The sequence below is a fragment of the Leptonotus elevatus genome, chromosome 21 (genome assembly GCF_054856555.1).
Source record: "Leptonotus elevatus isolate MCC_2025b chromosome 21, RoL_Lele_1.0, whole genome shotgun sequence".
NCBI lineage: Eukaryota > Metazoa > Chordata > Actinopteri > Syngnathiformes > Syngnathidae > Leptonotus > Leptonotus elevatus.
In genome coordinates this window covers 13,330,678-13,357,336 of record NC_141259.1, presented here as the reverse complement: position 1 = coordinate 13,357,336, position 26,659 = coordinate 13,330,678, and the positions used below count along the sequence as shown (strand labels likewise).

At 44.4% G+C, this 26,659-nt stretch overlaps 1 protein-coding gene across 18 annotated transcripts; it reads right to left on the bottom strand.

Moving 5' to 3' along the window:
* Positions 1 to 174: 174 nt before the first annotated feature.
* On the bottom strand, positions 175 to 26,531 carry tnikb (TRAF2 and NCK interacting kinase b). 18 transcript variants are annotated; one of them, XR_015091929.1, is made up of 35 exons: positions 26,190 to 26,531; positions 23,806 to 23,871; positions 21,755 to 21,811; positions 21,371 to 21,496; positions 21,122 to 21,232; positions 20,955 to 21,045; positions 20,742 to 20,872; positions 19,510 to 19,564; positions 19,318 to 19,396; positions 19,061 to 19,236; positions 18,275 to 18,341; positions 18,003 to 18,201; positions 17,615 to 17,731; positions 17,215 to 17,355; positions 15,793 to 15,999; positions 14,347 to 14,589; positions 13,081 to 13,245; positions 11,667 to 11,912; positions 10,802 to 10,908; positions 10,576 to 10,691; positions 10,212 to 10,282; positions 10,061 to 10,084; positions 8,895 to 9,082; positions 8,509 to 8,620; positions 8,147 to 8,293; positions 7,728 to 7,854; positions 7,490 to 7,660; positions 6,399 to 6,542; positions 6,171 to 6,305; positions 5,987 to 6,087; positions 5,659 to 5,808; positions 5,414 to 5,573; positions 5,129 to 5,268; positions 1,955 to 4,073; positions 175 to 1,908 (listed from the first exon to the last, which is right to left on the bottom strand). XR_015091929.1 is itself a non-coding variant. In XM_086065453.1 (34 exons), exons 1-34 carry the CDS (start codon positions 26,244 to 26,246, stop codon positions 3,990 to 3,992), a joined length of 4,311 nt encoding a protein of 1,436 aa, XP_085921579.1. In that variant the 5' UTR covers positions 26,247 to 26,531; the 3' UTR covers positions 175 to 3,989. The 18 variants fall into 18 exon arrangements, 17 of the variants coding, with proteins under 17 accessions (XP_085921579.1, XP_085921581.1, XP_085921582.1 ...); XM_086065453.1 differs by having other exon boundaries at positions 175 to 4,073; XM_086065455.1 differs by having other exon boundaries at positions 175 to 4,073; positions 13,081 to 13,197.
* Between the last annotated feature and the right edge of the window lie 128 nt (positions 26,532 to 26,659).

The window sequence follows — 26,659 nt, the reverse complement described above, 5'->3', positions numbered from 1 at the left end:
ATTTCAGTCCACAATTAACCAAATGGCGACCAGCTTCAACTCCTGACATTTTCATGTCAAAATACAATTATGAAGAACCTGAATTTAACGTGAGCAATATTATTATCTAAGTGTTCATTTTTAATCATTTATGGGGTTTTTTGCAGAGTCTGAGAAAAAAAACAAGAGATGCTGTTGCTGTACAAGAAGAGGACGTTTATTGTAGAATTCTAACATCACAGATGCGTGTCCTTAGGTTGAGGTCGTCGTTTGATTCCGGTGATCCAGATGAGGTGAAAACGCACACACATGCATGTCACTCATCTGTGCTCTCACACGCACACGCACACGCACACGCACACAGTGACATCTGTTCACAGTCTTGATACAAAAATTGAAATACAAATATCACAATAAAAACGGTGTTGACTTTTTTTTGTTTTTGTTTAGAAAGTGTCATAGCTATTGTTTTCTAATCTGTAGAAAGACACCTAAGCCTTGATCAACATTATTTTTTTGTCTTTCTCTAGAACTGAAGAGTAAGATATACAGTGTAAATATATAGAGAGAGAGAGAGCACAGAGTGTTCAAGGAGGTGAACATCTTATACGCAACAGAAAAGGCTTCGGCTGGCCCATGTTGGCTCGCTTCCACCTATCACATACGTTCATCAGGAATAAAGAGAATATAAAGTAAAAAAAAAAAAAAAGTGCGCAAAAACAAATGCTGGAACTAAAAACACATCCAGTTTGTGCTCTAGGGGGAAAGTGCGCCACCTCTTTGTAGAGTGGGAGAAAAACTTAAAAAAATAAAAATAAAAGTCACGCAAAGTCAATAGAACTGCAATGAATAAATCATGTGATGTGCATGACTTATTTCATTGTTACAATGTTGACAGGTACATTTTTGATGGAAAGCCGTTTGAGCATTTTTCGGCCATTTCCATGACATCCAAGGTCGTTAGCAAGAGGACAATTTAGCGCACTGGAAGGGCTTATTTTAGCACACTGGTAGTTTTTGACATGCGCATTACGTGGGGGCCGCACATGGTGGCAAAAATGCTACATTTTTGGGTGGCATCATCAATTGGCGTGAAAATGGATCGTCAACGCTTTTGCCAGTAAATGTGTCAAAGTGTGAAATGTTAGCAGCGCTAAGGGTAGCTAGCTAGTTGTTAGGGTTGAACAAATATTGGTAATCTCGCCGTCTACTAAAAGTGGCACTGGTCGAGGAAAACAATGTCATAATAATACGACATGCACTGAATTGTCTTACTAGTAAGGACTAAAGTACATGGATATCAAGAAATGGAATAAATGTTCGACTGGGCTTTCCATCCGTTTTGCTCAGTTGCCAAGAACGCATGTGGAGTTTCCTGAGTGAGTGACGTCGGAGCGGTGGTGCGTTCAAGGACGCCGGCATGGCGGCAGCACTACTACACTCGCGGCCCGCGTTTGGGTGCACCGTTTGTTTATTACGCAGCAGAGGGCCGTTGAAATGATCCAATGTGCTCAAATCCCAGTTCAGCAGAGCTCCATTCATTATTTTAGCGGCGTGCGTTGTTGCTCCGGTGGCAAGCGAGTTTTAATTCTTGACTGTGAACATTGAGAACCCGCTCGTCTCCTTTTTCTTTGCATTACGTTTCTATGACGTCACAGTTATGTGGTGTCCAAGCAAAAAAAAAAAAAAGGGGAAAAAAAAGGGGAAAAAAAAGGGTATTATGCAAAGTACACAACTAAAGGAAGTGGCTGTGTTGGGAATCATTCGCTACTGAATCTCTACAAATTGACAGGTAAAAAAGTCTGCTTAAAAAAAAAAAGTAAACAAAATCCTAAAACAAAGATAATTACATATTGTGTGTTAAAACGACCACGTAGCTTAGCCTTTAAGTCTGCTAGCTTAATGCTAATGCTAAATAGCAAGCTTAGCCTTTCAGCCCGCTAGCTTAATGCTAACGCTGAGTAGCAAGCTTAGCCTTTCAGCCCGCTAGCTTAATGCTAACGCTGAGTAGCGAGCTTAGCCTTTCAGCCCGCTAGCTTAATGCTAACGCTAAATAGCATCTACGTTGCTGTGCTTTAACTCTTTAAAGTTTAATCAAACAAATGTTGGAATTCCCGACACAGCCAGCGAGATGAACAATGTTGTGCAAAACTCCAATGTGTGCGGATGTGCAGGGTGGCGCGGTGCGTCCTAAACAGTGGGAGTATTTACACAGTAGGATGAAGCGTGGGGCGGTAACTCAGTTAGCAGCGTCACTTTGTTTTTGTTTTTTTGTTTTTTTTATGACAAACAAAATACAAAGGTTACGATATCAGCAGGTGGCACTGAGCGAACCTCAAAAGCTGCTCGCTGTTGTTTTGGTGGCGTCTGCTAGCAGCCAGGAGAAAGATGACATCTTTGAGCAGCACTTTTAGTAAAGGTGACACCAGTACTTGGAAGTAACCAAGAATAAATACTTTGTTACTATATGTAAGTAAAAGAAAAAAAAATGGTAAATGTACTTATTTGTATTTATTAATTTTTTTGACGACACATTGTCTGTTTAAGAAAAAAAATGATGTGCCAATATGAAATTTTGTGCAGGAATTTCACCTCGGCAGCAGAACGCCATCTTAAGTATTCGCTACACAATGAATGAATGAAGAAAAGATCAGGTGTGCGAAGTGGAAATTAGCTCAGGAGAGGAAAAAGAGAGAAAACAATTTGAGCTATGTGGATCGTGATAACGAGGACGTTTAAAAAAAAACTTCAATGTGGATTGTACTGCAAGAACAAAAGTCAATGATGCATGCGAGGGTTGCAAAATTGCGGGAATTTTCAAAGTTGGGAATTGATGTGCATTTTACAGTACAGGAATAAACAGGAATTCATAAAAACGGAAGGTTGGCTCATAACAGGAAACTCAAATTGAGTTTAGTCTATTTAATGATGATAATGATCGGACGGCCAGTTAAATCGTCCGACATTGGGATTTTTCAAAACAATCATCATTGGCTGGAGTTTTGCTGATTAAACGGCACGATCATTTTACTTTGTCATGAAACAGTCAAATGTCTTTTTGTTGTGCCAAGGGACCCCCAAAAACTTTATTTTATTCATTATATATGTTTTCAAATAATCGGCCAATTAATTGGTTATCTGATTTTTTTCCCTGCCATATATCTGAATCAGTGTCGGCCTAAAAATATCCACAAATAGATTTCTTGGAAGTACAGTCGGACCTTGACTTTACAATTGTTCCAACTTAAATTTGTCAAGTTACAAGCTGTTGCTTGATTAAATTTTTGCCAGCCAAAAAGTTACAAGCAAGCTTCTGACACAAAACCAATTGAGTGAAGTAAAAAAACAAACAAGATATTTATTTTGCCTGTGACAAAACAAAAAATGTCTTCCTATTAAGTTAACCTAAATTCCCATTTACAGTAATTCTCATGCAGTTTCCAAACTGGAATATTTCCCAAATTCCCCATTTTAATTTGCCGCGGAAATTTTTAACGTACATTTTCGACCCCTTTGCAACCGTCCTTATGACTACAAAATAATCATCACTTTATGTCATCCTTAAATCAAGTTGTTTTTCCTCTTTTCCCTTAAAACCCTTCTTTTTTTCTTTTTTTTTTTACTACAAAGTTTTCGCAGCGCTCACATTTATGAGCCATTATTGGACAAAGACTTATTTTGAAAACCAACAAGGCGGGCGAAGCGTCCATTTGGGAGTAAAAATGTTTCATTTGGTTCCTGGCGCAAGATGAGTGGTGGCGTTAAAAGACGTCGCTGGATTGGAGCAGATCCAGGAAGTGGTCCCGCAAAGAAGAAGTGATGTGCTACAAACTGTCCGCAGTCGCCCGCTCGGCCACGCGGGGACATCCGAGGCTACTCGGCGTCACGGCGGCGACCTCTCAAGGAGCGAGCACCACAAAGGCATCCCGGAGCTCTGCCGGACCCTGAAGGGCCCGTCCTCAACACACGCCGCCCGGGGCACGGCGGCCATGTTGCTAGTGGAGTTAGGGTTACCAGTTCATCATGGAGCTTCTGTTGAGGGTCATGAAGAACACTTGGCTGCTGCCTCCCGAACGCACGGACGCAAAGAACACCTGCACGGGGACAAAGTGGACTATTAAAAAAAATAATAATTAAGGCGTATGTTCTTTCTCCTATGTGTATTATACTGCCCCTGGTGGCCAGAAACAGCAGCACAATAATTGGAGCCAAAAAAATGTGGCAAAAACTTTTTAATTTGTTAAATATTTGATCAAATTATGTCATAATGCTGTTTTTGTGCTCAGGCCAAAGCAAAAAAAAAAAAAACTTCCTTGTCGCCATTTTCTGTCATCTTGGCGTCAACTAACTATGTTGAAGTGAATTGAGACATTATTCCTTTGCCGCCATCTTGTGGCCTCTTATTGTCACTCGCACTTCCCTTTTACTGGATTTTGACTGATTTTGCAAGGCCCACCGAATATTGTGTTCTATTGCTATAAAAACATGGAACCTACCAAAAGAAAGATTTGAGTCTCTTCTTTCTCTTTATATTTTTACCTGTTTGTTTTGCAGCAATTAGCATTAGAATATCACTTAAGTTTCATCATTATTCACAAATATATTTAGAATTGTGAGTAAATGAGCTTTTTATCAACATGGCCCTGGTTGATCTCTTTTGCTCTGCTGCCACCTGCTGGCCGTTTGTGTAAGAGCTACCATTTCTTCAACTGTTCTCTGCAGTTAAGAGGCTTCTGTATGCTCTAGCATAAAAAAAAATTAAATAAAAAAAACCCCGTATAAATACGTCTTTGGGGCACTCAAAACATTAAAAATAGTTATATATTCATGTTTTTGGGACCAAATGAGTTAAGGAACAAAATGGTGCTTTACTGCCATCTTGTGGTATCTATAAGTAATAATATTTTTGATAAGTATCAATCAATTACTTGCTGTTTTCCACTATTTGCAGCAGGGCATATATTTGTCTAATTAACACTCCTGAACTCACATCAACATAGTCCCTTGGCACCAAGGTGGCGGCAAAGCACTATTTTTAGTCTAAATGAAACTCCTCAACTCACTTTAAAGTAGTCCCAGACGGCGGCAAAAGCCCTTAAATGTCAAACGCAGGTGACGTCGGGAGGAATATTGCATCCGAGGCGCTCACCTTGTCGTTCCTCTCGGACAAGAACTTCAAGCGCTGCGCTCGCTTGTGCATGAAGACCCCGTCCAGGTGTCCCGTCTCCACCGAGCGGATCTCGATGGCCTTCTCTCCCCAGCCCATGATCTGGTTGGAGTGGATGTAGGCTGGAACGCACACACACACAACGTGCGTACGTTTAATTCAAGACCACATATGGGGGACTTTGACTTATGAGCGCCCCAGCTAATATGTAGCCTTTATGATTAGCGCGTTTCCGCGAAGAAGACGATCTGCCGGCGGGGTCCGTACCGACCGAGGTGGGCATCTCCCCCCACTGCAGCACCACGTCTTTTGTGATGCGGCCGTACGTGTTGACGTAGACGCCCTCGTCCTCGTAGCACAGCAGCATCTCCATGCCGTCCGTCTTGGGCAGCACCACGATGGCGTGCGGCGTCACCTGACCTTGAATCTGGAGTCCCAAAAAAATAATACATTGAATAGGTGGCGTACATTTGGGGAGGGGCGCAGTGATCGTGGTAAGAAAAACTACTTACATGGGAAGGAATGTAGATATCGTAGGGATTTCCAGAGTCCACATCCACGACGTGGAAGCCCGCGTTGGAGCCGTAGATGACCTTTAACCTCTGCCCCTCTTCCACAGTCAAGTCCACCAGCAGGGGGCGGTGCTGCAGCTCGGTGAAAGACTGACCCCACATACGTATGTAATATGTCAGATTTTTTTTAGCTTCATGCTAACATATAGTGTGAAAAGCCATTGACAGGCTAACAGAAATTAGCCTATATATATATATATATATATATATATATATATATAAACTGTTTTCTACATTCCCCAAGTTTTAGAAAAGTTTTCTCACACACCTTGAAGGCCATGAACTTGTGGTAAGGTTTGGGAGCCCAAGCGTAGATCTCCACGGCGTTCTTCAAGGCGATCACCAAGAACTTGATCCTCTCGTACTTGACTGCGGTAAGAGTTGAGAGGTCAGAAATGATTTGAAAAGTGCGCGCGTCTCGCGTGGCGACGAAGCGAACGAGACTTCCGTACCGACTTTGTAGTGGACGCAGCCCTCCAGATCCCCCACCGTGATCCAGCCCTGCTTCTTCTCCACCTCGGGGTCGTTGTGGAGTATCCTGTTCCTCAACCAGGACAGGTAGTAAACACGCAGCTTGTTCTTCTTGCCTGGAGACGTGCGCAAGCTCATCATAAAAAAAAAAAAATTCTTCCAAAAAAGCTGAGCAAAATGGACCCGGAAGACATTTTGAGCGTGTCCACCTGAGATGGTGACCAGGACGTTGAGACCTTCCAGGACGTCCATCTGCTGGAAGCGTCGACGGTTGATGAGGTTGTACACTTTGCCCTGCCCGCTGCGGTCCAGCAGCATCAGGCCGTTCTCGGTTCCCACCAGCAGGTTCACCCCTTCGCGCACACGAAACAATATAACATTGCTTCTAAAATCGCGTCAACCAATGCTAATGTTAGCATGTCAATGGCATTTTGCATTGTTTGTTAGCATTAAGCTAAGCAGACTTTCCAAAGGTGAAGCTATTTTGTGTTTAAATTCCACTTGTTGAAGGTTCCTAAAACCACGACTATCAATGCTAATGTTAGCATGTCAATAGCATTTTGTATTGTTTGCTAGCATTGAGCTAAGCAGATTTTCCAAAGAAAAGCTACGTTATTTAAAATTTGGCTTTTTCACTACTGATGCTAACCGTTTTGCATTGCTTGTAAGCATTAAGCTAAATAAACTCTCCAAAGAAAAAAACCGAAATTGTGTTTAAATTCCACTGCTTAAAGGTTCCTAAAACCACGACTATGAATGCTAATGTTAGCATGTCAATGGTATTTTGCATTGTTTGTTAGCATTAAGCTAAGCAGACTTTCCAAAGGTGAAGCTATTTTGCGTTTAAATTCCACTTGTTGAAGGTTCCTAAAACCACGACTATCAATGCTAATGTTAGCATGTCATTAGCATTTTGTATTGTTTGCTAGCATTGAGCAAAGCAGATTTTCCAAAGAAAAGCTACGTTATTTTAAATTTGGCTTGTTCACTACCGATGCTAACCGTTTTACATTGCTTGTTAGCATTAAGCTAAATAAACTTTCCAAAGAAAAACGACATTGTGTTTAAATTCCACTGCTTAAAGGTTCCTAAAACCACGACTATGAATGCTAATGTTAGCATATCAATGGTATTTTGCATTGTTTGTTATCGTTAAGCTAAGCTGACTTTCCAAAGGCAAAGCTACGTTATTTTAAACTCTGCTTTTCCACTATCGATGCTAACGTTAACATGTCAACGGTAATTTCTATGATATGTTAGCATTAAGCTAGCAGGCGGTTCTCAATGTTGTTCTCCTCACCCCAGAGGGCGGCGCACAGGATCTCGGAGTTGAACCGCTTCTTATACTTGCGGATCTCGGGCGTGTCGCTGTGCGGTCTGATGTTGGTGGGGTTGACGTTGACCACCGAGATCTTACGGGCCTCGTTGAGCCGCGCCTGCTCCTGCTTCAGCAGCTCGTCGGCAAACAGCGCTGCGGCACAACACAAAGCATCCCATTAGGGTTTGTTTGCCTTATTGGGGGCCATCATCTGACCTACCTGAAGCAGAGATGTTGTCGTCGTCGTCGTCGTCGTCTGTCGGGGACGTGCCGTAAACCCTGGGATCCACAAATGGCGTGAAGGAGGCCTTGGAGCCTCCGCCGCCTCCTCCTCCTCCCATCCCGTACTGCGGGGATGCAAAAACACAGCTTAGCCCCAGGTGGAAGAGTTTCCACGTAAAAGTCTTCAATGAAAAGCTCGGACGGGTTGCTATGACAACAGCAGAGCTTGAGTACATCTGGGAGGAACTTTGCGGGTCAGAGGCCAGGAGAGGGATCAAGGGCTGTGTTAGGATTCGAAGACTTCCAATTACCAAATCAGTAAACTTGGAACATTGGGGGTCACTGGGAGGGATCACGGTGTGGGGTCACGGGGTGACAAGGTGACGTTTGATTGGACGTCGGATTCATTCAACCTACTTGTGCCCCGGGAGCGTTGCCAGGGGCAACGAGGGAGGAGGCGCTTTGCTGCACCAAATCGGGGAGATTTGAGGCATCGGCAAACAAATTAGCGATGCCGAAGACGCCGTTGCTGGCGGTGGAGCTCCGCCTCCGCTCGCCACGCTTCTGGAAAAAGACAGACAGGGGGCGGGCAGCGTGGCTGTGATTGGCTGGTGAGGGGCAGGAGAGAGCAGGTTGAAGGGTGCTTTTGGTTTTGGTGCGTTCGAGAAGGCAGGGAGTGCGGCTACTGGATGCGGTCACGATTTGGTCATGAGGCTGCTAAATCAGTTGCTCTTTGACTTGGTGAAGCAGCATATGGTTCACTGCGTGAGGCCGCTCACCTCGCGCATCATCAGCGTGCCTTCCCGAGAGTGGTTTCCGTACGCGTCGCCGTGCGAGTCGTTTCCTCCCATCATGCCCAGCGACTCGTTGGCTCCCTGGCTGGCGGCGGGCCTGAAAGACATTTTGGGTATGTCTCAATTCTTTCTTGGCAACCTCCTCAGTCCTAAGAAGGACAAACGTTTCTCTCTTCTGTGTCTTTATTATTTATTTTATTTTATTATTTTTTTAATTTATATATTATAGTTTATTTATATTATTTTATTTAGATGGCAATCAAAAATGGTGAAATGTCTATGCTAATTTCTGTTAGCCTGTTTATGGTGTTCCACATTATATGTTAGCATTAAGCTAGAAGACTTTCGTTATTACAACGTAAAATGCTCACATGATGCGCGGTATGTCGCTAACGGCAACCGTTCCGTCGTTTGCTCCTCCCTCGCCGTCGCCGTCCTCATCCTCGCTGCTGTGCGACTCCTCGCTGGATGAAGAGTAATCGGTGACCTTAACGGGCGGCCGGCTGGTTTCTTCGCCCTGGCGCAGCTCTCGCAACTCTTTGGCCAACGCCGTCAGGTCCTGGCAGGGACATAAAGCAGGTGATTAGTTCTGAGAAAAGAGGAGTTAAGAACCTCACGTTGTTCTTTATCTCAGTAGCAAGTTGTGCGGTGCCAAGGAACTATGTTGATGCGGTGGACAAGTTTTTCACTATTAATATCGGGTCAGGTGCACAGTGTGGTAGCCTCACTAAGGTAAACAATTCTGGGGAGGGGGGGGGGGGCTTGTATGGGTGTGCTGCATGCTGGGGGGTAAAGGTAAAAGGTCAGGGAACTTTTTTCACCCCCAAACTATCAACTAATAAACAGGAAGGGGCGGTGAACATAGACATACATACATTAACACCTCATGGCCCAGTGCAGTGACATGTCAGCACAGCCGCCATATTGGATGTGGCAGTTTTGCCCATGAACTAAAAGTCACAGGACTGAAATTCAGAAAGCAACAACCCAAAAAGGACGAGTAAAATTACTCGTCCTAATGAGAAACATATTTCAGTGTAGGGGCTTCATAATATTAACATTTAAAAAAAATTTAAATCTGGAGATTATAATTGTTGTCAAGTAAGCCCCAAACCAACCTACTCTGTATGTGCAATGTATTGAGTGCTACTGTCATGATATTAAAATATTAGTCGTAAATATTTCATTTGATTATGATAACCAGATCATAAAATGTAACATTTTCGGAATAAAGTCTAAATGTAATGTTAATGAATAAATATTTCCAATATGGCATCAACGTCACCTTACGACTGAGCGCTCAAGACGGCGTCTATGTCTATATGTCTACAGCAGTGACAGGAAAGTGCTGCAGGTTCACGTCGGACGCACCGGGAAATCAATTCATCCTCTTATTTGGGCCTCAAAATACGCTCATACGAATATCACATTCCCCAGGGCTTCAAGCCGCATTCTCAACCACTCGTCCGCCGCTACCGGGCACGTGGCTAGCATGCTAACGTGCTCGTGAGGGGGAAGAGTCACTTGAACCACTGACCTCGTCTAGAGCTTTCTTATAGCTCTGATGGATGGAAAGATGGATGGAAGAGAGAAGAAAATTGACAATGAGCATGAGAAGTGTGTCACGTGTGTGTTGAGCATGTGTTTGGAGTGTGTGTGTGGGTGTGTGTGTGTGTGTGTGTACTCACCGCAGGCCGACTGGGTCTGGACACGTCTCTGCTGTCGTCTTTTGCTTCGTCAGACGCCAACGCGGAACCTTCTGAACACACCAATCAATAACATTTAACACACTAAGAGTGGAGTAGAGTGGTTTTTGAAAAACGGTTCGGTTCTATTGTTCCAGTTTGGTTCACATGTCATCAATGGACAGAAGCAATCCTGATAATAGCAAACTAGCGCTAATGCTAACCATAGTTTGGCTACCTCTTCTGCCCTCTTTTGAACTATTGCGTTGCTTTTGGATAAACGGATGGACGTTTATGCACTCCAGGAATTTTTTATTTTATTATTTATTTATTTATTTTTTTAATGTGTGTGTACATGTGTGAGCACCTCGTTCGTTGGACCCCCCCTGCGAGCTGGGGGTGCTGGAGCTGGAGGAGCTTCCACTGCTTGTCCTCTTCATGGGCGTATCCATGGAAATGTCAGTCCTCCGCAGGTCGGGGTTGCTACGGCAACACGCGCGCTCATTTACCAAATAGACAGTTTCCAGAACAGCTTGTTGCATATGTGATGTGTGTGTGTGTGTGTGTGTGTGTGTGTGTGTGCGTGTGTTTACCTGGCTCGTATGAGGTGAGCTCCGGTCCTCGGTCCGAGACCCGGCCCATTTCCTGGAGAGTTTTTCCTGACCAGGGCCGGAGAGATGGACGTGGTCCTCTGTGGGACCTGGGGGACACACGTTGGGAAGGTCATAGGTCAACTTCAGCATGACAGTGAACCTCTAAGATGACTTTCCTGATATTGAAGTGTTTTGAAGTCACAGTTTAGACAACATTTAGGCTTAGATTTACTGTATGAAATTAGTTATTTAAAATCTATTAATTTATTTTTCATATTTTATTGATTTATTCATAATATAATAGAATAGAATATTGTACCAAGTTAATTTTTTATGTTATTATATAATAGTTTAAATAACACTAAATAATAAAACGTGAATGAATTCTTATTCTAATATTTTGGTTGACTATTTTACACACATTTGGATGTGATTTTTAATATATATAATTTTTTTTCTCCATTTGTGACGGCGGGGGTTTCACTCTATTGTACGAGCATAAACAAACAAGCCACACACAGCCCAAAAAATAAGACGACAATCGAGGCTGGCAAATGAACAAGATTGTTATATGTTGTAATGTGCTCTGTTTGTATCTGTTGCTGCTGTTTGTGTTCGAGTAGCAGTTGTTTGAAGGACAACAATAATCATAACAGCTATGCTAATTTCCGTTAGCCTGTCTACATCGTTTTCCATTTTATGTTAGCATGAAGCTATAAGGCTTTTGTGACGACCTGCTTTGGTTGAACATTTTGGTGTTCAAACGGGGGTCGAGAAGATATCCCCCCGCGACAAATAGAGGGTTCACTGTACACAACACAAAGCACGCACACACAGGGGTGCAGAGGAGGCGGCATGCAGACACCTTGGGGGGCATGTCGTCGTCCTGCCGCAGCCAGGAGCTGCGATCCAGCTTGTCAAGAGGGGGCGCCAGACGTGCGAGAGGCAGGGGAGGAGGGGTGTCGGAGGTGGGGTCCGAGTTCTGCCGGGGCATGGGGGGGCGCGAGGGGGAGGGCGACAGGGCGGAGGACGAAGACGACACCCCGTGGGGGTCGTACAGGGACTGAGAGCCGGACAGGCCCGGACTCTTCACCTGCACCAGGTGGGCCATCTGCACCGGCATCGGCAGGAAGAGGAGGAGAAGGAGGAGGAAGAGGAAGATGAGGAGGCGCAGGGGGAGGGAGTGGAGAAGAGGGAGTACAGTAGGATGAGGAGAACCAGGAAAAGGAGGTGATGAAGGAGGTAGAGGATGAGGAGGGGGAAGAAAGAGGAGGATGTGGAGAGGAGGCGAACCAAGAAGAGGAGGCGATGCAGGAGGTACAGGAGGAGGAGCAAGAGGAGGAAGTGGAGAAGAAGAGATAGAGGAGGAGGAGAACCAGGAAGAGGAGGTGAAGGACGATGAGGAGGAGGAAGCGGACAAGAGGAAATGGAGGAGGAAGAGAAGGGGAGAAGAAAGAGGAAAATGAGAAGGAACAGGAGGTGTAAGTGCAGATGAGGAAGTAGAAGAGGACAACCAGGCAGAGCAGGTGATGCAGGAGGTAGAGATGAAAAGATGAAGCGGAGGAGGAAGAGAAGTGGAGGAAAAAGAGGACGATGAAAAGTAAGAGGCAGAAGTGAAGAGGAAGTAGAGGAGGAGGAGAACCAGGAGGAATAGGTGATACAGCAGGTTGAGGAGGAGCAAGAAGAGGTAGGGGAGAATAGGAAGAGAAGTGGAGGAGAAAAAGGAAGATGAGGAGGAACATAAGGAGGAAGTGAAGAGAAGGGGAACCAAGAAGAGGAGGAGCAGTGGGAGCAAGAAGAGCAAATGAAGGAGGAGGTGAACCAGGAAGAAGAGGTGATGCAGAAGGAGGAGGAGCAGCAGGAGGAGTAAGAGGAAGAAGTGGAGGAGGAGGAGAACCAGGAAGAGGAGATGATGCAGGAGGTTGAGGAGGAAAAGGAGGAGCAGGACGAGGAATCCGGCGTGTGGTCAGGATGAAGGAGAAAAAGGAGAGAAGATCGTGCATCACACACAGCATTCAACTTCATTCATTCACACTCGGGCAGACAAATAAATCCAGTTTATTTGTCATGACAAATCTTTTTTTTTTTTTTTTTGACAACCTTGAGATTTCTTTGACCCCTCCAGCGACTATCATCCAAACTACTTTTTTTTCTTTTTTCTTTTTTAAACATCACGTTGGACTGACCACATTTGCGGAGGCGCATCTATTGTTTGATTGACAGCAGCTGTCGAAGTGCGTTTCGTGCACAGCAAGTCGCGTCGTGTCGCACGCGCTCACCTGCGGTTCTACGGAGCGGTGCATGGGCGGCGTCCTGGCCTGCTGGATGCCGCCGCTGCTGAAGGACTCTGAGCGCGGGGGCAGCGACGGGTCCGAGATCCGGTTGGAGACTTTATGCTGCAACGCAGGAGAAGTCTGTCGGTTGACCGCAAAACGCTCGTCCACCTGACACACACACACACACACACGCAAAACTCAGTCACTCCCAGCATGCAACGGGGCACGTGGCGGGGCACGTGGCGGGCCACATGCACTTAGTAGAACCGTCTTTTACCTGGAAAGCTCTTCTAAGCTGCCAAGCTATCACTCAATTAAGTTAACTGTGTGTACATTAAAATGTGTACAAAAGGTCAGCTGTCAATCAAAATTATATGATGCAAGTGTGTGTGTGTGTGTGTGATCCACAGGGAGTCAGTCCCATTATAGCTGCAGTTAGCCTACATGTGGCTCCCAGTCGCCATGTGGAGGCGAACCCGGAGCTGCGGCGTCAAGAGAACCAGAGTGAAAAGTGCCACCTCTTTTGTAGCGCATACAGAGCTACGCTGCTCACCCATACCGTCAAATGAATTCATGTGTTGAGAAAACATAATAAGGGGAAACAAAGCCTGCAGGAGAACAAGTGTTGGTTGGTTGGTTAGTTAGTTAGTTAGTTAGTTAGTTAGTTAGTTCACCTTGTGAGCCTTTTAATGCACAACATGAAGCAAAAGTGTTTCCCAACCTTTACTGTGCCAACATAAAAACAAACAAAAATAATAAATTTGAATCTAAAATATTTATGCCTTTTTTTTTTAAATTTATTCCAATGGACATTGTGCTGCTCCTTCTGTGTGTGCCATGGCCACCAGGGGGCAGTATAAGACAGAAATGTAAATAGGCATGGAGCTGGTCAGCTTCCCTGATTATCGAATAATTATTTTGGGTTAAAAATAAATAAATGAGTGAATTAATAATAATAATAATAATAATAAAATGTCCACCCTCACCACAACTTGTAGTTGTGCCCATTGTTTACAACTTATTGAGTGAAGGCGCAGTGGTTGGGAAGCACTAAAAAGAAGAAGCTGAGAAAAGGAAGAACGTGAATAAAGAGATGACGATTACAAATCGATAGCAGAAAAGGACGCGGCGATGGTGAAGTTGATAGCGTGCGAAAGCGTCGCCCGTGAAGTGAAACCACCTGCTCGGACAAAGAAGCGTTAGCGAGGTTTAAAAAATGAAATCAATAAAAAATAAGGTTAGTAACACCCCTCTCGTCCTCCAACTGACCCGGCGGTTGGGACTCCGGCCTCGAGAGTCGGGCTCGGGGACGCAGGTGATCCGGATGCGCGGCAGGTGGGCGTGATCCCGCGAGGGGCTGCCGTGGGCGGGGAAGGAAGGGGGGCGGCGGCGGCGAGGCTTGTAACCGGGAAGTAAAAGAAGCGGGTCCAGGTGGGCGTCTCGCGTGTGCCTAAAGGAGTGGTACTTCTTGGGGGGGATGCGGGGGGAGTTGCTCTGAGCTCGCCGCATCACCTGCGGAGGGCGACGCCGGCGTTTAGCGGACCACCACACATACAGTTTTCCAGGACCATCCTCACAATCGACACTGTAGTATCTGTGATGTTGAATGTGTGTCGGGGAGCACAATCTCTGCGCTAACTAGCGGAGGTTAAGTATATCAAATTAGCTGGCGATGTTTTATTTACGTGCAGTTTAAGTTAAGACGGATAGATAGCACATTGGCTTCTTTTATTAAGTCTGGAACGATTCCCAAATCCCGTTCCTCCCGGCCGGCGCTTATTGCTACGCGAATAATCCGTGGTATAACTACGATTAAAAAAAACTGTGAGATGCAGAGAAACCGCGATATAGCGAAAGATGACCGTATGGCGCCATCTTGTGGTATCTTTACGTCAAGGAACTACAGCATAGTGAGTTGAAGAGCTTCATGTCGTTTTCAGCCATTTTAAAACTTTTTTTTTTATGGAGGATGGGGCTGAATTACTTGCAGGGGAACGCTGTATACACATACAGTATACACACATATTTACACTAGGGCTGGGCGACATGGCATAAAAAAAATATAAAAAAATTATAATACAATTAAATAAATAATTTAAAATAAATAAAATAGATTTGGAAAAAAAATCGAAAAAAAATAAAATCAAAAACAAAATCGGAAAAAAAAAATCGGTAAAAAAAATATTTCAATTTTAATCAATTCATCATTATTATTTGACCTGAAATTATCCTGAAAAGTAAACTGAAATGAATCTCCCCGTCCTAATACACAAATACAGTAACACTCACTGGCCACGTCGTCTACAGACAAACAGATGAACTGTCGACGTGTCACCTCAAACACAATATGAGACCATGTGCACAAATTTGGCAGATATGTTCCCATATTTTTGTGTCTCACTGTATCAACTGAATGGACATTGTGCTGCTCTTGGTCACCTCAAATGATCCCGAGTCAAACTGCAAGCTGCTTCCGCGCCTGTTAAAAGTTGAAGGTTATTCTCTTAAGTAATCTTGTCAAAGGGCGCGAGGTCAAACGAAGGACAGTTTAGAAGTGTGACAATCAAAAATGGAGATGATGGACTGACCGTAGCGAACGCTCTGGAAGTCAACAGAACGTGTTAATTCAAGTTTTCACTTCAAAATGAACACGTGAGAGAGAAAAATGGCAGCAGGAACTTGACTTTCAGGTATTTCATACAAGACTGCGCCCACCTCCTTGGCCCAGGCGGGCTTGTCGTTGGCGGGCCCCGGCGCCTGGTCCTTGTAGTGGTACAGCTGCTTCTTGTCCTGCAGGGGGCGCTGCTGCGGGTCCTGCTGCTGTTGCTGCTGCAGAGACACCAGGTACGCTCGCTCCTGCTGCAGCTGCCTCTGCAGACGCTCCGCCTGACGCTGCTCCTCGATCTGTTTGCGCTTGTACTCCTGACCACGAAAGACCAAACCAAGACTAATTATATTGCCGTTTTTTTTTTTTTTACATTTTCACTGCCATTGATGGCTATAGATGTCAAAAATTCATTTGAACCATTTCCATCAGTTTTTCAAAAAAATGTTCCTCACTTTTGTTAACAAGAGTATGAAAACCTAGATTTTTTTAATTGTACATTTAGAACATATATATCTCTTTTTTTTAAATCTTGTCAGGCGATTCATTTTTTTAACTCATTCACTGCCATTGACGGTTATAGACATCAAATATTAATTTGAACTATTTTTATTAGTTTAATTTTTTTTTCCACTTTTGTTAACAAGAGTATGAAAACCTAGATTTTTTAAAATTGTACATTTAGAACGGATATAAAATTTGTGATTAATCGTGAGTTAACTCGTGAAGTCATGAAATTAATTACGATAAAAATTTTAATCCCAACGCTCCGAATTTTTAATAATCTTTTTTTTTTTTATCGCGTCAAGCGATTACATTTTTTAATTGCAATTAATCGAATGACTTCAATTGTTAACTCACGATTATTCATAAATGTTGTATCTGTTCTAAATGTACAATAAAAAAAGGTTTTCATACTCTTGTTAACAAAAGTGGAAGAAATTTTAAACTAATAAAAATAGTTCAAATGAATTTTTGACATCAATAGCCGTCAATGGCAGTGAATGACTTAATTGTAATTAATCGCATGACTTCAATAGCTAACTCACGATTAATCGCAAATTTTATATCTGTTTTAAATGTACAATTAAACCTTTTTTTTCAAGGTTTTGATACTATTGTTAACAAAAGTGGAAACATTTTTAAATAGAAAATAGAAATATTTCAAATGAATTTTTGACGTCTAAATGGCAGCGAATGAGTTAATACAACTTAACATTTCAGACTATACGCTATAAACACTTCTGTGTTCGTGAAACCTTGACAAAATTGCGCAATAACATGCCAGGCAGCACTGAGGTGCATTAGAAGAGATGCAGGATGAAGATTTGTAAGCATAGTAACAACGATGCTAATTTCTGCTAGCCTGCCCATGACGTTTTGCATTATATGTTAGCATTAGGCTATATAGCTATCGACATGAATAGGCACTAAAGAATATTTTTTAAAGTGTTATTGGGACTGGAGGAGTGAATCTATACATTTAAAAAAAACCAAAAAGGTTTTTAGGCGAACTGGAACAATTCCCCTGCCTTGTTCATGCACTTTGTGGTCGCCCCAGAAACGGCACCACTGAGTGACGTTACCAGCAGTAAGGCCTGTTCCTGCAGGAGCTGCTGCTGCAGGATTTCCAGCTGCCTCTGTTCCTCCTCCAGCTGTCTACGGATGTACTCCTAACGCAGGCAGCAGCGCCACAGAGAGCGCCAATCAGAGCAGGCCGCATCACCAAAGCAGGAAGAAGAAAAAGGAGAAGGCGGAGGAGGACAGGAGGGTTAGAAACCGAAAAGGCGAAGCTTTGTGCGTTAGCGTCTGATTGGAAGAAAGACGTCAGATGACGTTGAGGAGACAGGAAGTGGCGCGTTGAAGGTTTTTTTCTTTCAAGTTTCCAATGACTCTTAATTCTCTCTCGTTCCGTCCATGCGACTGTCATACCTGCTCCCTCTCGGCGTGCCGCCTCTCCTCCTCTCGGCGAATCTGCTCCATCTCCTCGTACCTCCTCCTCTGCTCTCGCTCCTGCTGCTTGCGCATCTCACGCTCGCGACGTTGTTGCTGCGGGACGGGGAAAAAAAACAAAAAAAAAAACAGGCAGGACATGAGTGCAGCCTGGTTGAAAATTTCGGGACAGTGAAAAGGTGTGATGCATTATTTTGTTATTTTAAATGCAGTTGCGGTATTAAGCCACAGGCAGCGCTGTAGCAGTAACAGTTGGACGTCGCAACTAAAACTTGCGAGAAGAAGAAGAAGCTTGTTTTCTATTGCATGTATTGTTGTCTAAATGTGTCAACCGTTGTTTAAAAAAATATAATAAAAATGTAATAACCTCCTCCAGGCGTCGCCTCTGCTCCTTCTGCTCCTCGATGCGCTTCTGCCTCTCGGCCAGCAGTTGGCGCTTGTGCTCCTCGTTCTGCTGCTGCTCCAGCTGCTGCCGACGAATCAGCTCCGAGCGCTCCTTATTGGCTAACTGCAGGCGCAGGAAGTCTCGCCTCAGTGTAGACTCCCCGGGAATATTGATGATGGAACTGGAGGGGGGGGGATAGAGGAGGCGGGGTTAAACGCCGAGGGGGCGGTGAAGAAGGCAGGCGGCGGTCGTACCTGGGCTCCCCGATGTCCCGCTCTTCATCTTCTTCTTCGCTGCCGCTGTATTCGTACTCCGTCTCATCTGGAAGCAGACACAGCTCGGGAAGGTCATGGAAAATGTGATGTCAGAAACATGTTGTTTTCTTGAACACTAAACGGGTTTAATTTGAAGTTGCCAGGAAGCGCAGAGATACATTTGAAGAGATGCAGGTTAAAGGTTTGCAAATTTAGAAACCACGTTGCTAATTTATGTTAGCCTGTCAATCGGGTTTTGCATTATATGTTAGCATTGAGCTAACAGATGTTTGCTATTTTGGCGTTTTAATATATCTATGGTGTTTTGTATTATATGTTAGCATTAAGCTAACAGATGTTTGCTATTTTGGTGTTCTGAATTTTATATTAGCGTTAAGCTAACATGTTTTTTTTTATCATTTTGGTGTTTGAATACATCTACGGTGTTATTTAGAATTTTATGTTAGCATTCAGCTAGCAGATGTTTGTTATTTTGGTGTTTGAATACACCTATGGCGTTTTGTATTATATGTTAGCATTAAGCTAATTGGCGTTTCTGGCATTTTGAATTTTATATCAGAAATAAACTAACATGTTTGTGATCTCGGTGTTTGAATACGCCTATTTGAATTTTATATCAGCATTAAGCTAGCAGATGTTCGAATACGTCAATGGCGTTTAGCATGATAGGTTAGCGTTAAGCTCGCAGATGTTTGTTACCTTAATGTGGCGTTTGACTATACAATCCTGTATTCTCCGACTGTGGGGGGAGGATGATGAACTCACCCCTCTCCCCGCGCCTCTTCTTGGTGCGGTCGATGTGGTCCTTGAGCTGGATGCGCACCTGCCGCTCATTGGGGAGGTCGCGGATGAAGGGATGCTTGAGGAGCTGCTCCGTGCTCGGCCGCTGGCCGTGACTCTTCACCAGGCAACTCTCGATGAACGACTGGAACTTCTTGGACCTTCGCCGGGCACATGCGGCACAACCACAACGCAACATGCATCTGTATGTGTTTGTGTGCGTTTCGCCTCACGTGACTCACCATTTCTTTGACTTGAGTCTCGGGGCAGGATTTCTGGGGATGAGGAAGAGCGCTCTCATGGGATGCATGTCACACAGCGCTGAGGACAAACAAGACAAGGAAGGGAAAGGATTGAAAAGAGGGGAAGAAAGCAGAAGAAACAATACGAATTAAAGTCGCTGTGTGTGTTGAACTTTAAAGTTTGCGACTTACGCGGCGCTCCCTCCGCCATCTCGATGGCCGTGATGCCCAGCGACCACAGATCGCTCTGCACAAACAAAACAAAACAGAAACACGTTCATCACTTCACCGTTACCAGCTAACGTGCTAACATGCTAGCCGCTCTACGTGTACTTGTTAAGACATAAAAATATCACGCCGCCATCTGTCCTCTCACATTTGGACACTTTTCCCTCTCACTTCACTTGTTCCGGAGACCGTTCTGCAGCCAAGCTTCGGAGCTGATATCGGAAAGCGGAACAAACAACACGTCGCCAGCACAAGAAACAAAAAACGAACAAAAAAAGCCCTTTCTAGGTCATCTTGTGTTTGGCTACATAATGGCGAATCAACTTTGAAGTTTTTGTTACAGTATTTCACGTACTATATAAGGTTTCCATATTTAGAACTATTTTGCCCAGCAACAACAGAACGTGGTATTGGAATTAGCATTAGCCCAATTAGCATTAACTTGCTAGGTTTAGCACACTAAGTCTTTGAAGTCTTTGAATTGTTATGTGTTAATATTCAGAATGATATTTACTATGGGTGTCAAAATTAGTGCGCTAATTTAGAGTTCATTTAAAGTTCCTTTAAAATTGTAAAATTTGCAGAGTTACTTCATGCTAAAGGTTAGATAACTCTTAATATGAAAAGAAAAATGCACTGAACTGTCACCAATGTCACAAATGCAATTATGCCATCTAGTGGCAGAAATATGACCTCAACACAAGTCAATATCGCACTCGTCTTTTACAGAACAGTACATCTTTTTGATTTGAACTCAATTTTATGAATTACTATGAAATTACTGTATCAATCACTAAAAGATGCCGCCATATTTCTATTAGTTTAACATGTTATTTTTTCCCCTTTTATGTTAACAAGAATATGAAAACTTGGAAAAAAAATATTATTGTACATTTACAACACATAAAAAATGTGTGATTAATCGCGAGTTAAAGTTAAAGACATGTGATTAAATACGATTACAAATTTTAATCGCCTAACACCCCTAATGTTTACTGTAATTATATGTGTAATTTTCATCTGATTCGATTAATTTCAAAAAAACGAATTTTGTTGTTGTTGCTTTAAGTCTGCAATGCTGCTTGCAGATCTATTTCCAAAAAGTTATTGATTTAAAAAAAAGAGAAACAAACACAAATTTGATGACAGTACAATACAAATGTAATGTAAAACAACAAGATTTGCGAAACTTGTACCTTGAAATCGTAGGTAGCGTCCGGGTTCTCGTCACAGGCGATGACCTCCGGCGCCATCCAGTACGGCGTCCCAATGAAAGTGTTCCTTCGGCCCACCGTGCGATCCAGCTGAGCGCTCACACCAAAGTCCACTGCGCACACACATAAAAATTTTATATTGTGGACCCACATGCCTAAGTGTCTTTTAAGGACAAACCGGCGCTCTGATCTCACCTAGCTTGACTTCGGCATTCTCCGTCAGAAGCACGTTTTGACCTTTGATGTCACGGTGGATGACCTTGTGCTGGTGGAGGTGAGTGAGACCCTGCGGGAGGACACCGTCACTCGTTTCAACTTGTCATCACGTCCTCCGCGCGTCCTTCCCCTTCATCCCAGCTCACCCTGAGGATCTCCCTGCAGACGTAAGCGATCCACTCCTCCTTCAGAGAATTGCCTTTGGTGTTCTTGATGAGATCCGTCACCGAGCCGGCGCCGCAGAACTCCATCACCAGCTAGAAAATATCACGTAAAAAAAAAAAAACACACACACACACAAAAAAACGAATCTAGCATCAGACTGATTCATTCATTGGTTGATTCTGTGTCCCAATACTTTTGTCATATCCAGTGTACATTGCGTCCATACGCACCCACAGTTGGTCGTCCATGCCGGGAGGGTTCTTCTTAATGAAGGCGCCATAGTAGGTGGCGATGTTCCTGTGGTGGCTGTATTTCTTCAGCATGTTGATCTCAGCTTTAATCTCCTCCTCCTCATCCTTAACACAAACACACAATCACACACACACAAACACACACACACTCGTGAGCATGTGTTTACGTGAATCTCGGTGTGTGTACAGTGTACGGATATGCCTGTGAGTCTCTGTGTATGCTTAGGTAGCAGTTGTTTGAAGGTTGAGAATTCCGCTAACATCTATGTATGCTAATTTCCCTTAGCCCGTCTATGGTGTTTCGCATCTTATGTTAGCATTAAGCTAGCTGACGAAAGGAAATAATATTGTTGGGTTACTTACTCCTGTGACATCCATGACTTTGATTGCCGCCAGCTGGCCAGTCTTGACATGGCGACCCTGACACACAGAGACATTGTTTTTTTAAAATCATAACAATAAATATAAAACTAAAACTCTGTCACGTGAATGTAGGGCTGTTTAGTTGAACACTTTGCTATTATTCTGTTTGATGAATGGCCATGTAACTTCTGCCATCTAGTGGAAAAGTATGAAATTGTTCTGCCTGTCACTGGCATAGCTAGATGAACACATTTACATGATCCCGACTTGTTGACTTCCTCCAATGAAGACATTTTCATCCACACCGGTCACGTGATCGGACTTCTTGGTTGACAGTGTGACACTGTGGAAGCGGCGGCGGCGGGCGGCGACCGTCGGGCAATAAAAGTGAAGCGAGAGGAAGCGATAGCAATCTCTGTTTGCTTATCTCGCTTCCTGCAACACTGACACCCGCCGCACAATCGCTCCTGTTAGTCTGTGCGCGCGTGTTTGTGTGTGAAATGCACACACGCGCACGCACACACCTGCAAAGGGAGGGGGGGGGGGGGTTTCCTCGGGTGCTGCGTTCAGACAAGCCTCACATTCCTCGCATGCTGGTAACCCTTCAAATGACTTCAGTATCATCGAGGATGAGATGAAAGATGATGACATCATGAAAAAAACAACAACAACCATTCAAGCCACTCCCACTTCAAATTGACTGTCAAACTAACTGCCTTAAGCCCCGCCCGTTAGTTTAATGCTTATATATATATAATGGAAAGCGCCACTGGCACGCTAACGGTTAGCATTGATGAGCAACACATGGAGACAGATTATATAACAACGCTCAATATTAATATAGTAATATTTTAATAATATTTAGCTAGCTAATATTTTTAAGACACTTACAGTAGTAGCATTCTCCTTCGTTTGCGTTAACACGACTGTATTATACTGCCCCCAGTGGCCAAGGTGGGCGCACCAGAAGGAGGATTAAATCATGTCTAATGATAACATGTTATCACGGAAAACAAATTAAACTCGTATCTCAAAGCACAATAATACTTGTCTGAGCTTCTCTTTTATATGTTTGTAAGTGTTCCGTATGATATTAGCGTAATATCGGGACGTTGCGTGCGTGCCCGCTTGCTATTGTCACACTGATTGGACGGCAATGTTTGCGTGGCCGCCTCTGATTGGTTGACGCCAACTGTGAGGCGCTTTCCATGTAGCTGAACTTAAAACATTTAAATGAAACATAATGTTTGTTTGTTTTGATAAAGAAATGTCACGCAACAGCAGATAAAAAAATAAAAAAAACTTTAAAAATATGGCATTTTAGCATTTTAGCTCATTTACCCGTGCGTTGTGTGCGCTTCTGATTCCAATTCCTCTGATTTAATCAAACAGGAACCATCCCCGCCAGCCACAAACATACTCAGCAGTCTAATGAGTCAGTCGTCAGTATTAAGCAAGCCACATTACGCAAGAATGTACAGAAATTAACCTTTGCGTCTGCACATTTTCCATCACACGCACGCACATAATAATGTCATGTTCCACCGATAAGATGCGTAAGAGATCATGACGGGAAGGTTACGCGTGTGGACGTGCTCCAACTCACTGACTTCGCAGACAACATCCAGGAATTCCAAAAATGTTTTCAACTTCAGTGCCGCTGCTAGTTGTTAGCACCCGTGTGTTAGCGCTCATGCTCTGGAAAAAAAAATCAAAACTCCCAAATATCACGTTCACAACTTTGTAATGGACTACCAGAACCTCCTTGAACCATCAAATACAATATAGATCTCTACAACCTTCTCAAACGCCGAAATTCACAACCTTGGATTGGACAACCGGAATGTCGTAGATTACCACCAAACACAACAGATTTGATGTCATCCAGGTTCATAGAGCGACCTTCTGCCAGGACAACGAATCAGGGCCACTGCACCACGTTTCGGGAATGCGCGGCTCAGTGTTTACACGCAACACTTTTTAATCATCTTAAATCTGATTATCGGAAATATACACGCAACACAGGGAAAGGCAGGAGAATGAGGCATTACCTTGTACACTTGGCCGTAGGTGCCATTGCCAACCAGTTCGACCAGCTCAAAGATGCCTGCCGGGTCCTGGGAGAGATACACACCACAGGCGTTAGCAAACGGGAAATGTATTTTGCGAGTGTGAGAGGTTGCTAAAAATAAAGATTAAAAAAACGGAGTAAAAGTAAAAATATGCTGAGTAGGTGCTAGGTGACACTTTAAGCTAAAAGATGCTAAGCGGGCGCAAGACAATGCTAACCTAGAGCTAAAGGATGATGAGTAGGAAGGGGACAACAAATTAAGCTAAATGATGCTAAGTTAGTGTAGGACGATTTTAAGATAATGCTAATGGCTGCTATGTAGGAGCGAGATCAATTTTAAGCTACACCTAAATATGCTAAGAAGCAGCAATGACACAAAGATGCCAACTAGGCGTGATAAAATGCTGAACTAAAGCAAAGGGATGCGGAGTTGGAGCGAGAGGATGCTAAGATAAAGCTAAAAGATGCTAAGCGGGCGCAAGACAATGCTAACCTAGAGCTAAAGGATGATGAGTAGGAAGGAGACAACACGTTAAGCTAAAGGATGCTAAGTTAGTGTAGGACGATTTTAAGGTAATGCTAATGGCTGCTATGTAGAAGCAAGATACATTTTAAGCTAAACCTGAATATGCTAAGAAGCAGCTAGGACACTAAGATGCCAAATAGGTGTGATAAAATGCTAAGCTAAAACTATTGGACGCGATGCAGGAGCGAGATAAATTTTAAGCTAAACCTAAATATGCTAAGAAGAAGCTATCACACCGGTGTGATGAAATGCTACGCTAAAGCTAAAGGATGCGGAGTTGGAGCGAGATGATGCTAAGATAAAGCTAAAAGATGTGAAGTGGGCGCAAGATGATGCTGAAATATTGGATTAGATGAAATGGATAACACTATAAACTAAAATATGCTAAGTAGGCTAGACGGTTGTGGTTGCCTCTTATCTGAGAAAAAAATCATCAGTTTGTACCTTTGGCGTTTCTAGCCCATTTTGGTGGTTACTTCACCACTAAATTCTATTCCCAATGTCCTTAAAATACAAATTATGATCCCCCCCCCCCCCTGTAAATCCTTTTAAAACATGCGAGTGTAGAGTTAGCTGACGTTTTTTTCTAGCTAAAAACGTTTCTCTGTCCTCTTTTTTTTTTAAATTGAGAGACTGTTGCGTCATGTGCTCATGTGTCCAAAAAAATAAGCCCATGCTCCATTTTATGTGTTTTTAGTGTTCACTTTGACAATCAAGTCCAAGTTGGATATGGCCGCACCGTTAGGTGTGTGAAGGGTTTTTAGAGGTTAAATGATCGAGTGTCTTTGGAAGGGATGAAAGGACAGCTTTGTATGTGTGTGATAGTGGCACGAGCCCCCGAGCCCCCTCCTCGCTTTTGAGACAGCTTCTCGACCACAACGTACTGTAGATGGCCTTTCATATACTCTCTTCCATTTTCTCCGTCCAGACTATTTCGCGGCTCCAATATGCAAAAAGGTAACGTACACGTTTAACAACAAAGGGAAGTGAAGATTGTAAGTGAATGAGTGTGCGTGCGTGCGTGCGTGCGCAAGTGTGTGTCATCTCAGTCCTGTGTGACCTAATTTCTCCCCACTGATGGAGACATTTGAGGCCTACAAATGCATCTGCTCTTTTCTGACAATCTCGGACACGCACGCGCGCGCACACACGCACTCCTGAGTCGCACCCTCCACCATGTCCAGACTTGACTCTGCAGGGAGTTGTTTTGCGCGGCGTTGTTGTTCACTGTTGTGATGTGTAATTAAAATAATAAAGACGGAGACGAGACACGGGAACGCGCGCGCATCACGCGCGCGCGAGGACACGCACGTCTGAGCCATGTAAGAGGAAGGTGCAAGTTGACATGTGAATTCTCTCACCAGGCACACGCGCGCGCTTGCCCGCCCGCCCACACATTCCTCAGCTATGGCGTACGAGAGTGCGCGTGCGCGTGCTCGCCGAGCGCGTCACTGCTGCTGATGTGACCACAACATCACGAAATGGCGGAACTGGCTGGATGGATGGCGCGCGCGCGCGAGCGCGTCTCCTCGTTGGGATTTACATGCACGCGCGTCAAGCCAAACGATTTGAACGAGACGCGCGCACACACACACATCTGCACGAACCGAGGTACGAACGCGCGCGCGCGACCTCGATTGTCAAGAAAACACATTCACGCGCGCGACATGCAGCACGAACGAAGCAGCACGCGCGCGCGCGCCACTGGTATAGGGTGAGGGGGAGCAGGCAGGTTGAGGAAGGATGGTGAGGAAAAAGGGTGAGACGGAGGGGGGGGGGGATAGGACAGGTGCTGGGCAACACGCACGTATACGCGCGCGCGCGCGCGTTCGGCTTACCCGCAGAGCAGACAGGTCGATCTCGTCCAGACTCCTCGCGGGGGAGTCGCTCGCCATGGCGGCGGAGGGACGGATGCGGCTGGTTCACTCAAGATGGAAGGAAGGAAGCGTCCTGATCGACTCGTCCTCCTATCTTGCTCACCTCCTCGTCCTCCTTCCTTCCTCCCCCTCTACCGCCTCCTCCTCCTCCTCCTCCTCCTCCTCCTCCTCCTTCCACGAGGTCGGGCGACGTCAGGAAGAAGAAGCGACGACAACGTGCACGGAAGCTTCAGGTACTGCTACATGCCTCCACCTGCGCGGACGCGCGCACGAGAGAGTGCACATCAGCGGCGGCGGCGCGCACTCCACAGCGTCACTCGCTGGGGGCGCGCGCGGATCCCGGCAGGGGCGTGCACGTCACTTGGACACGCCCACTATCTATCTATCTAGTTTTATAACTCGACTGTTGGAAATTCGGATGATAATTAGGG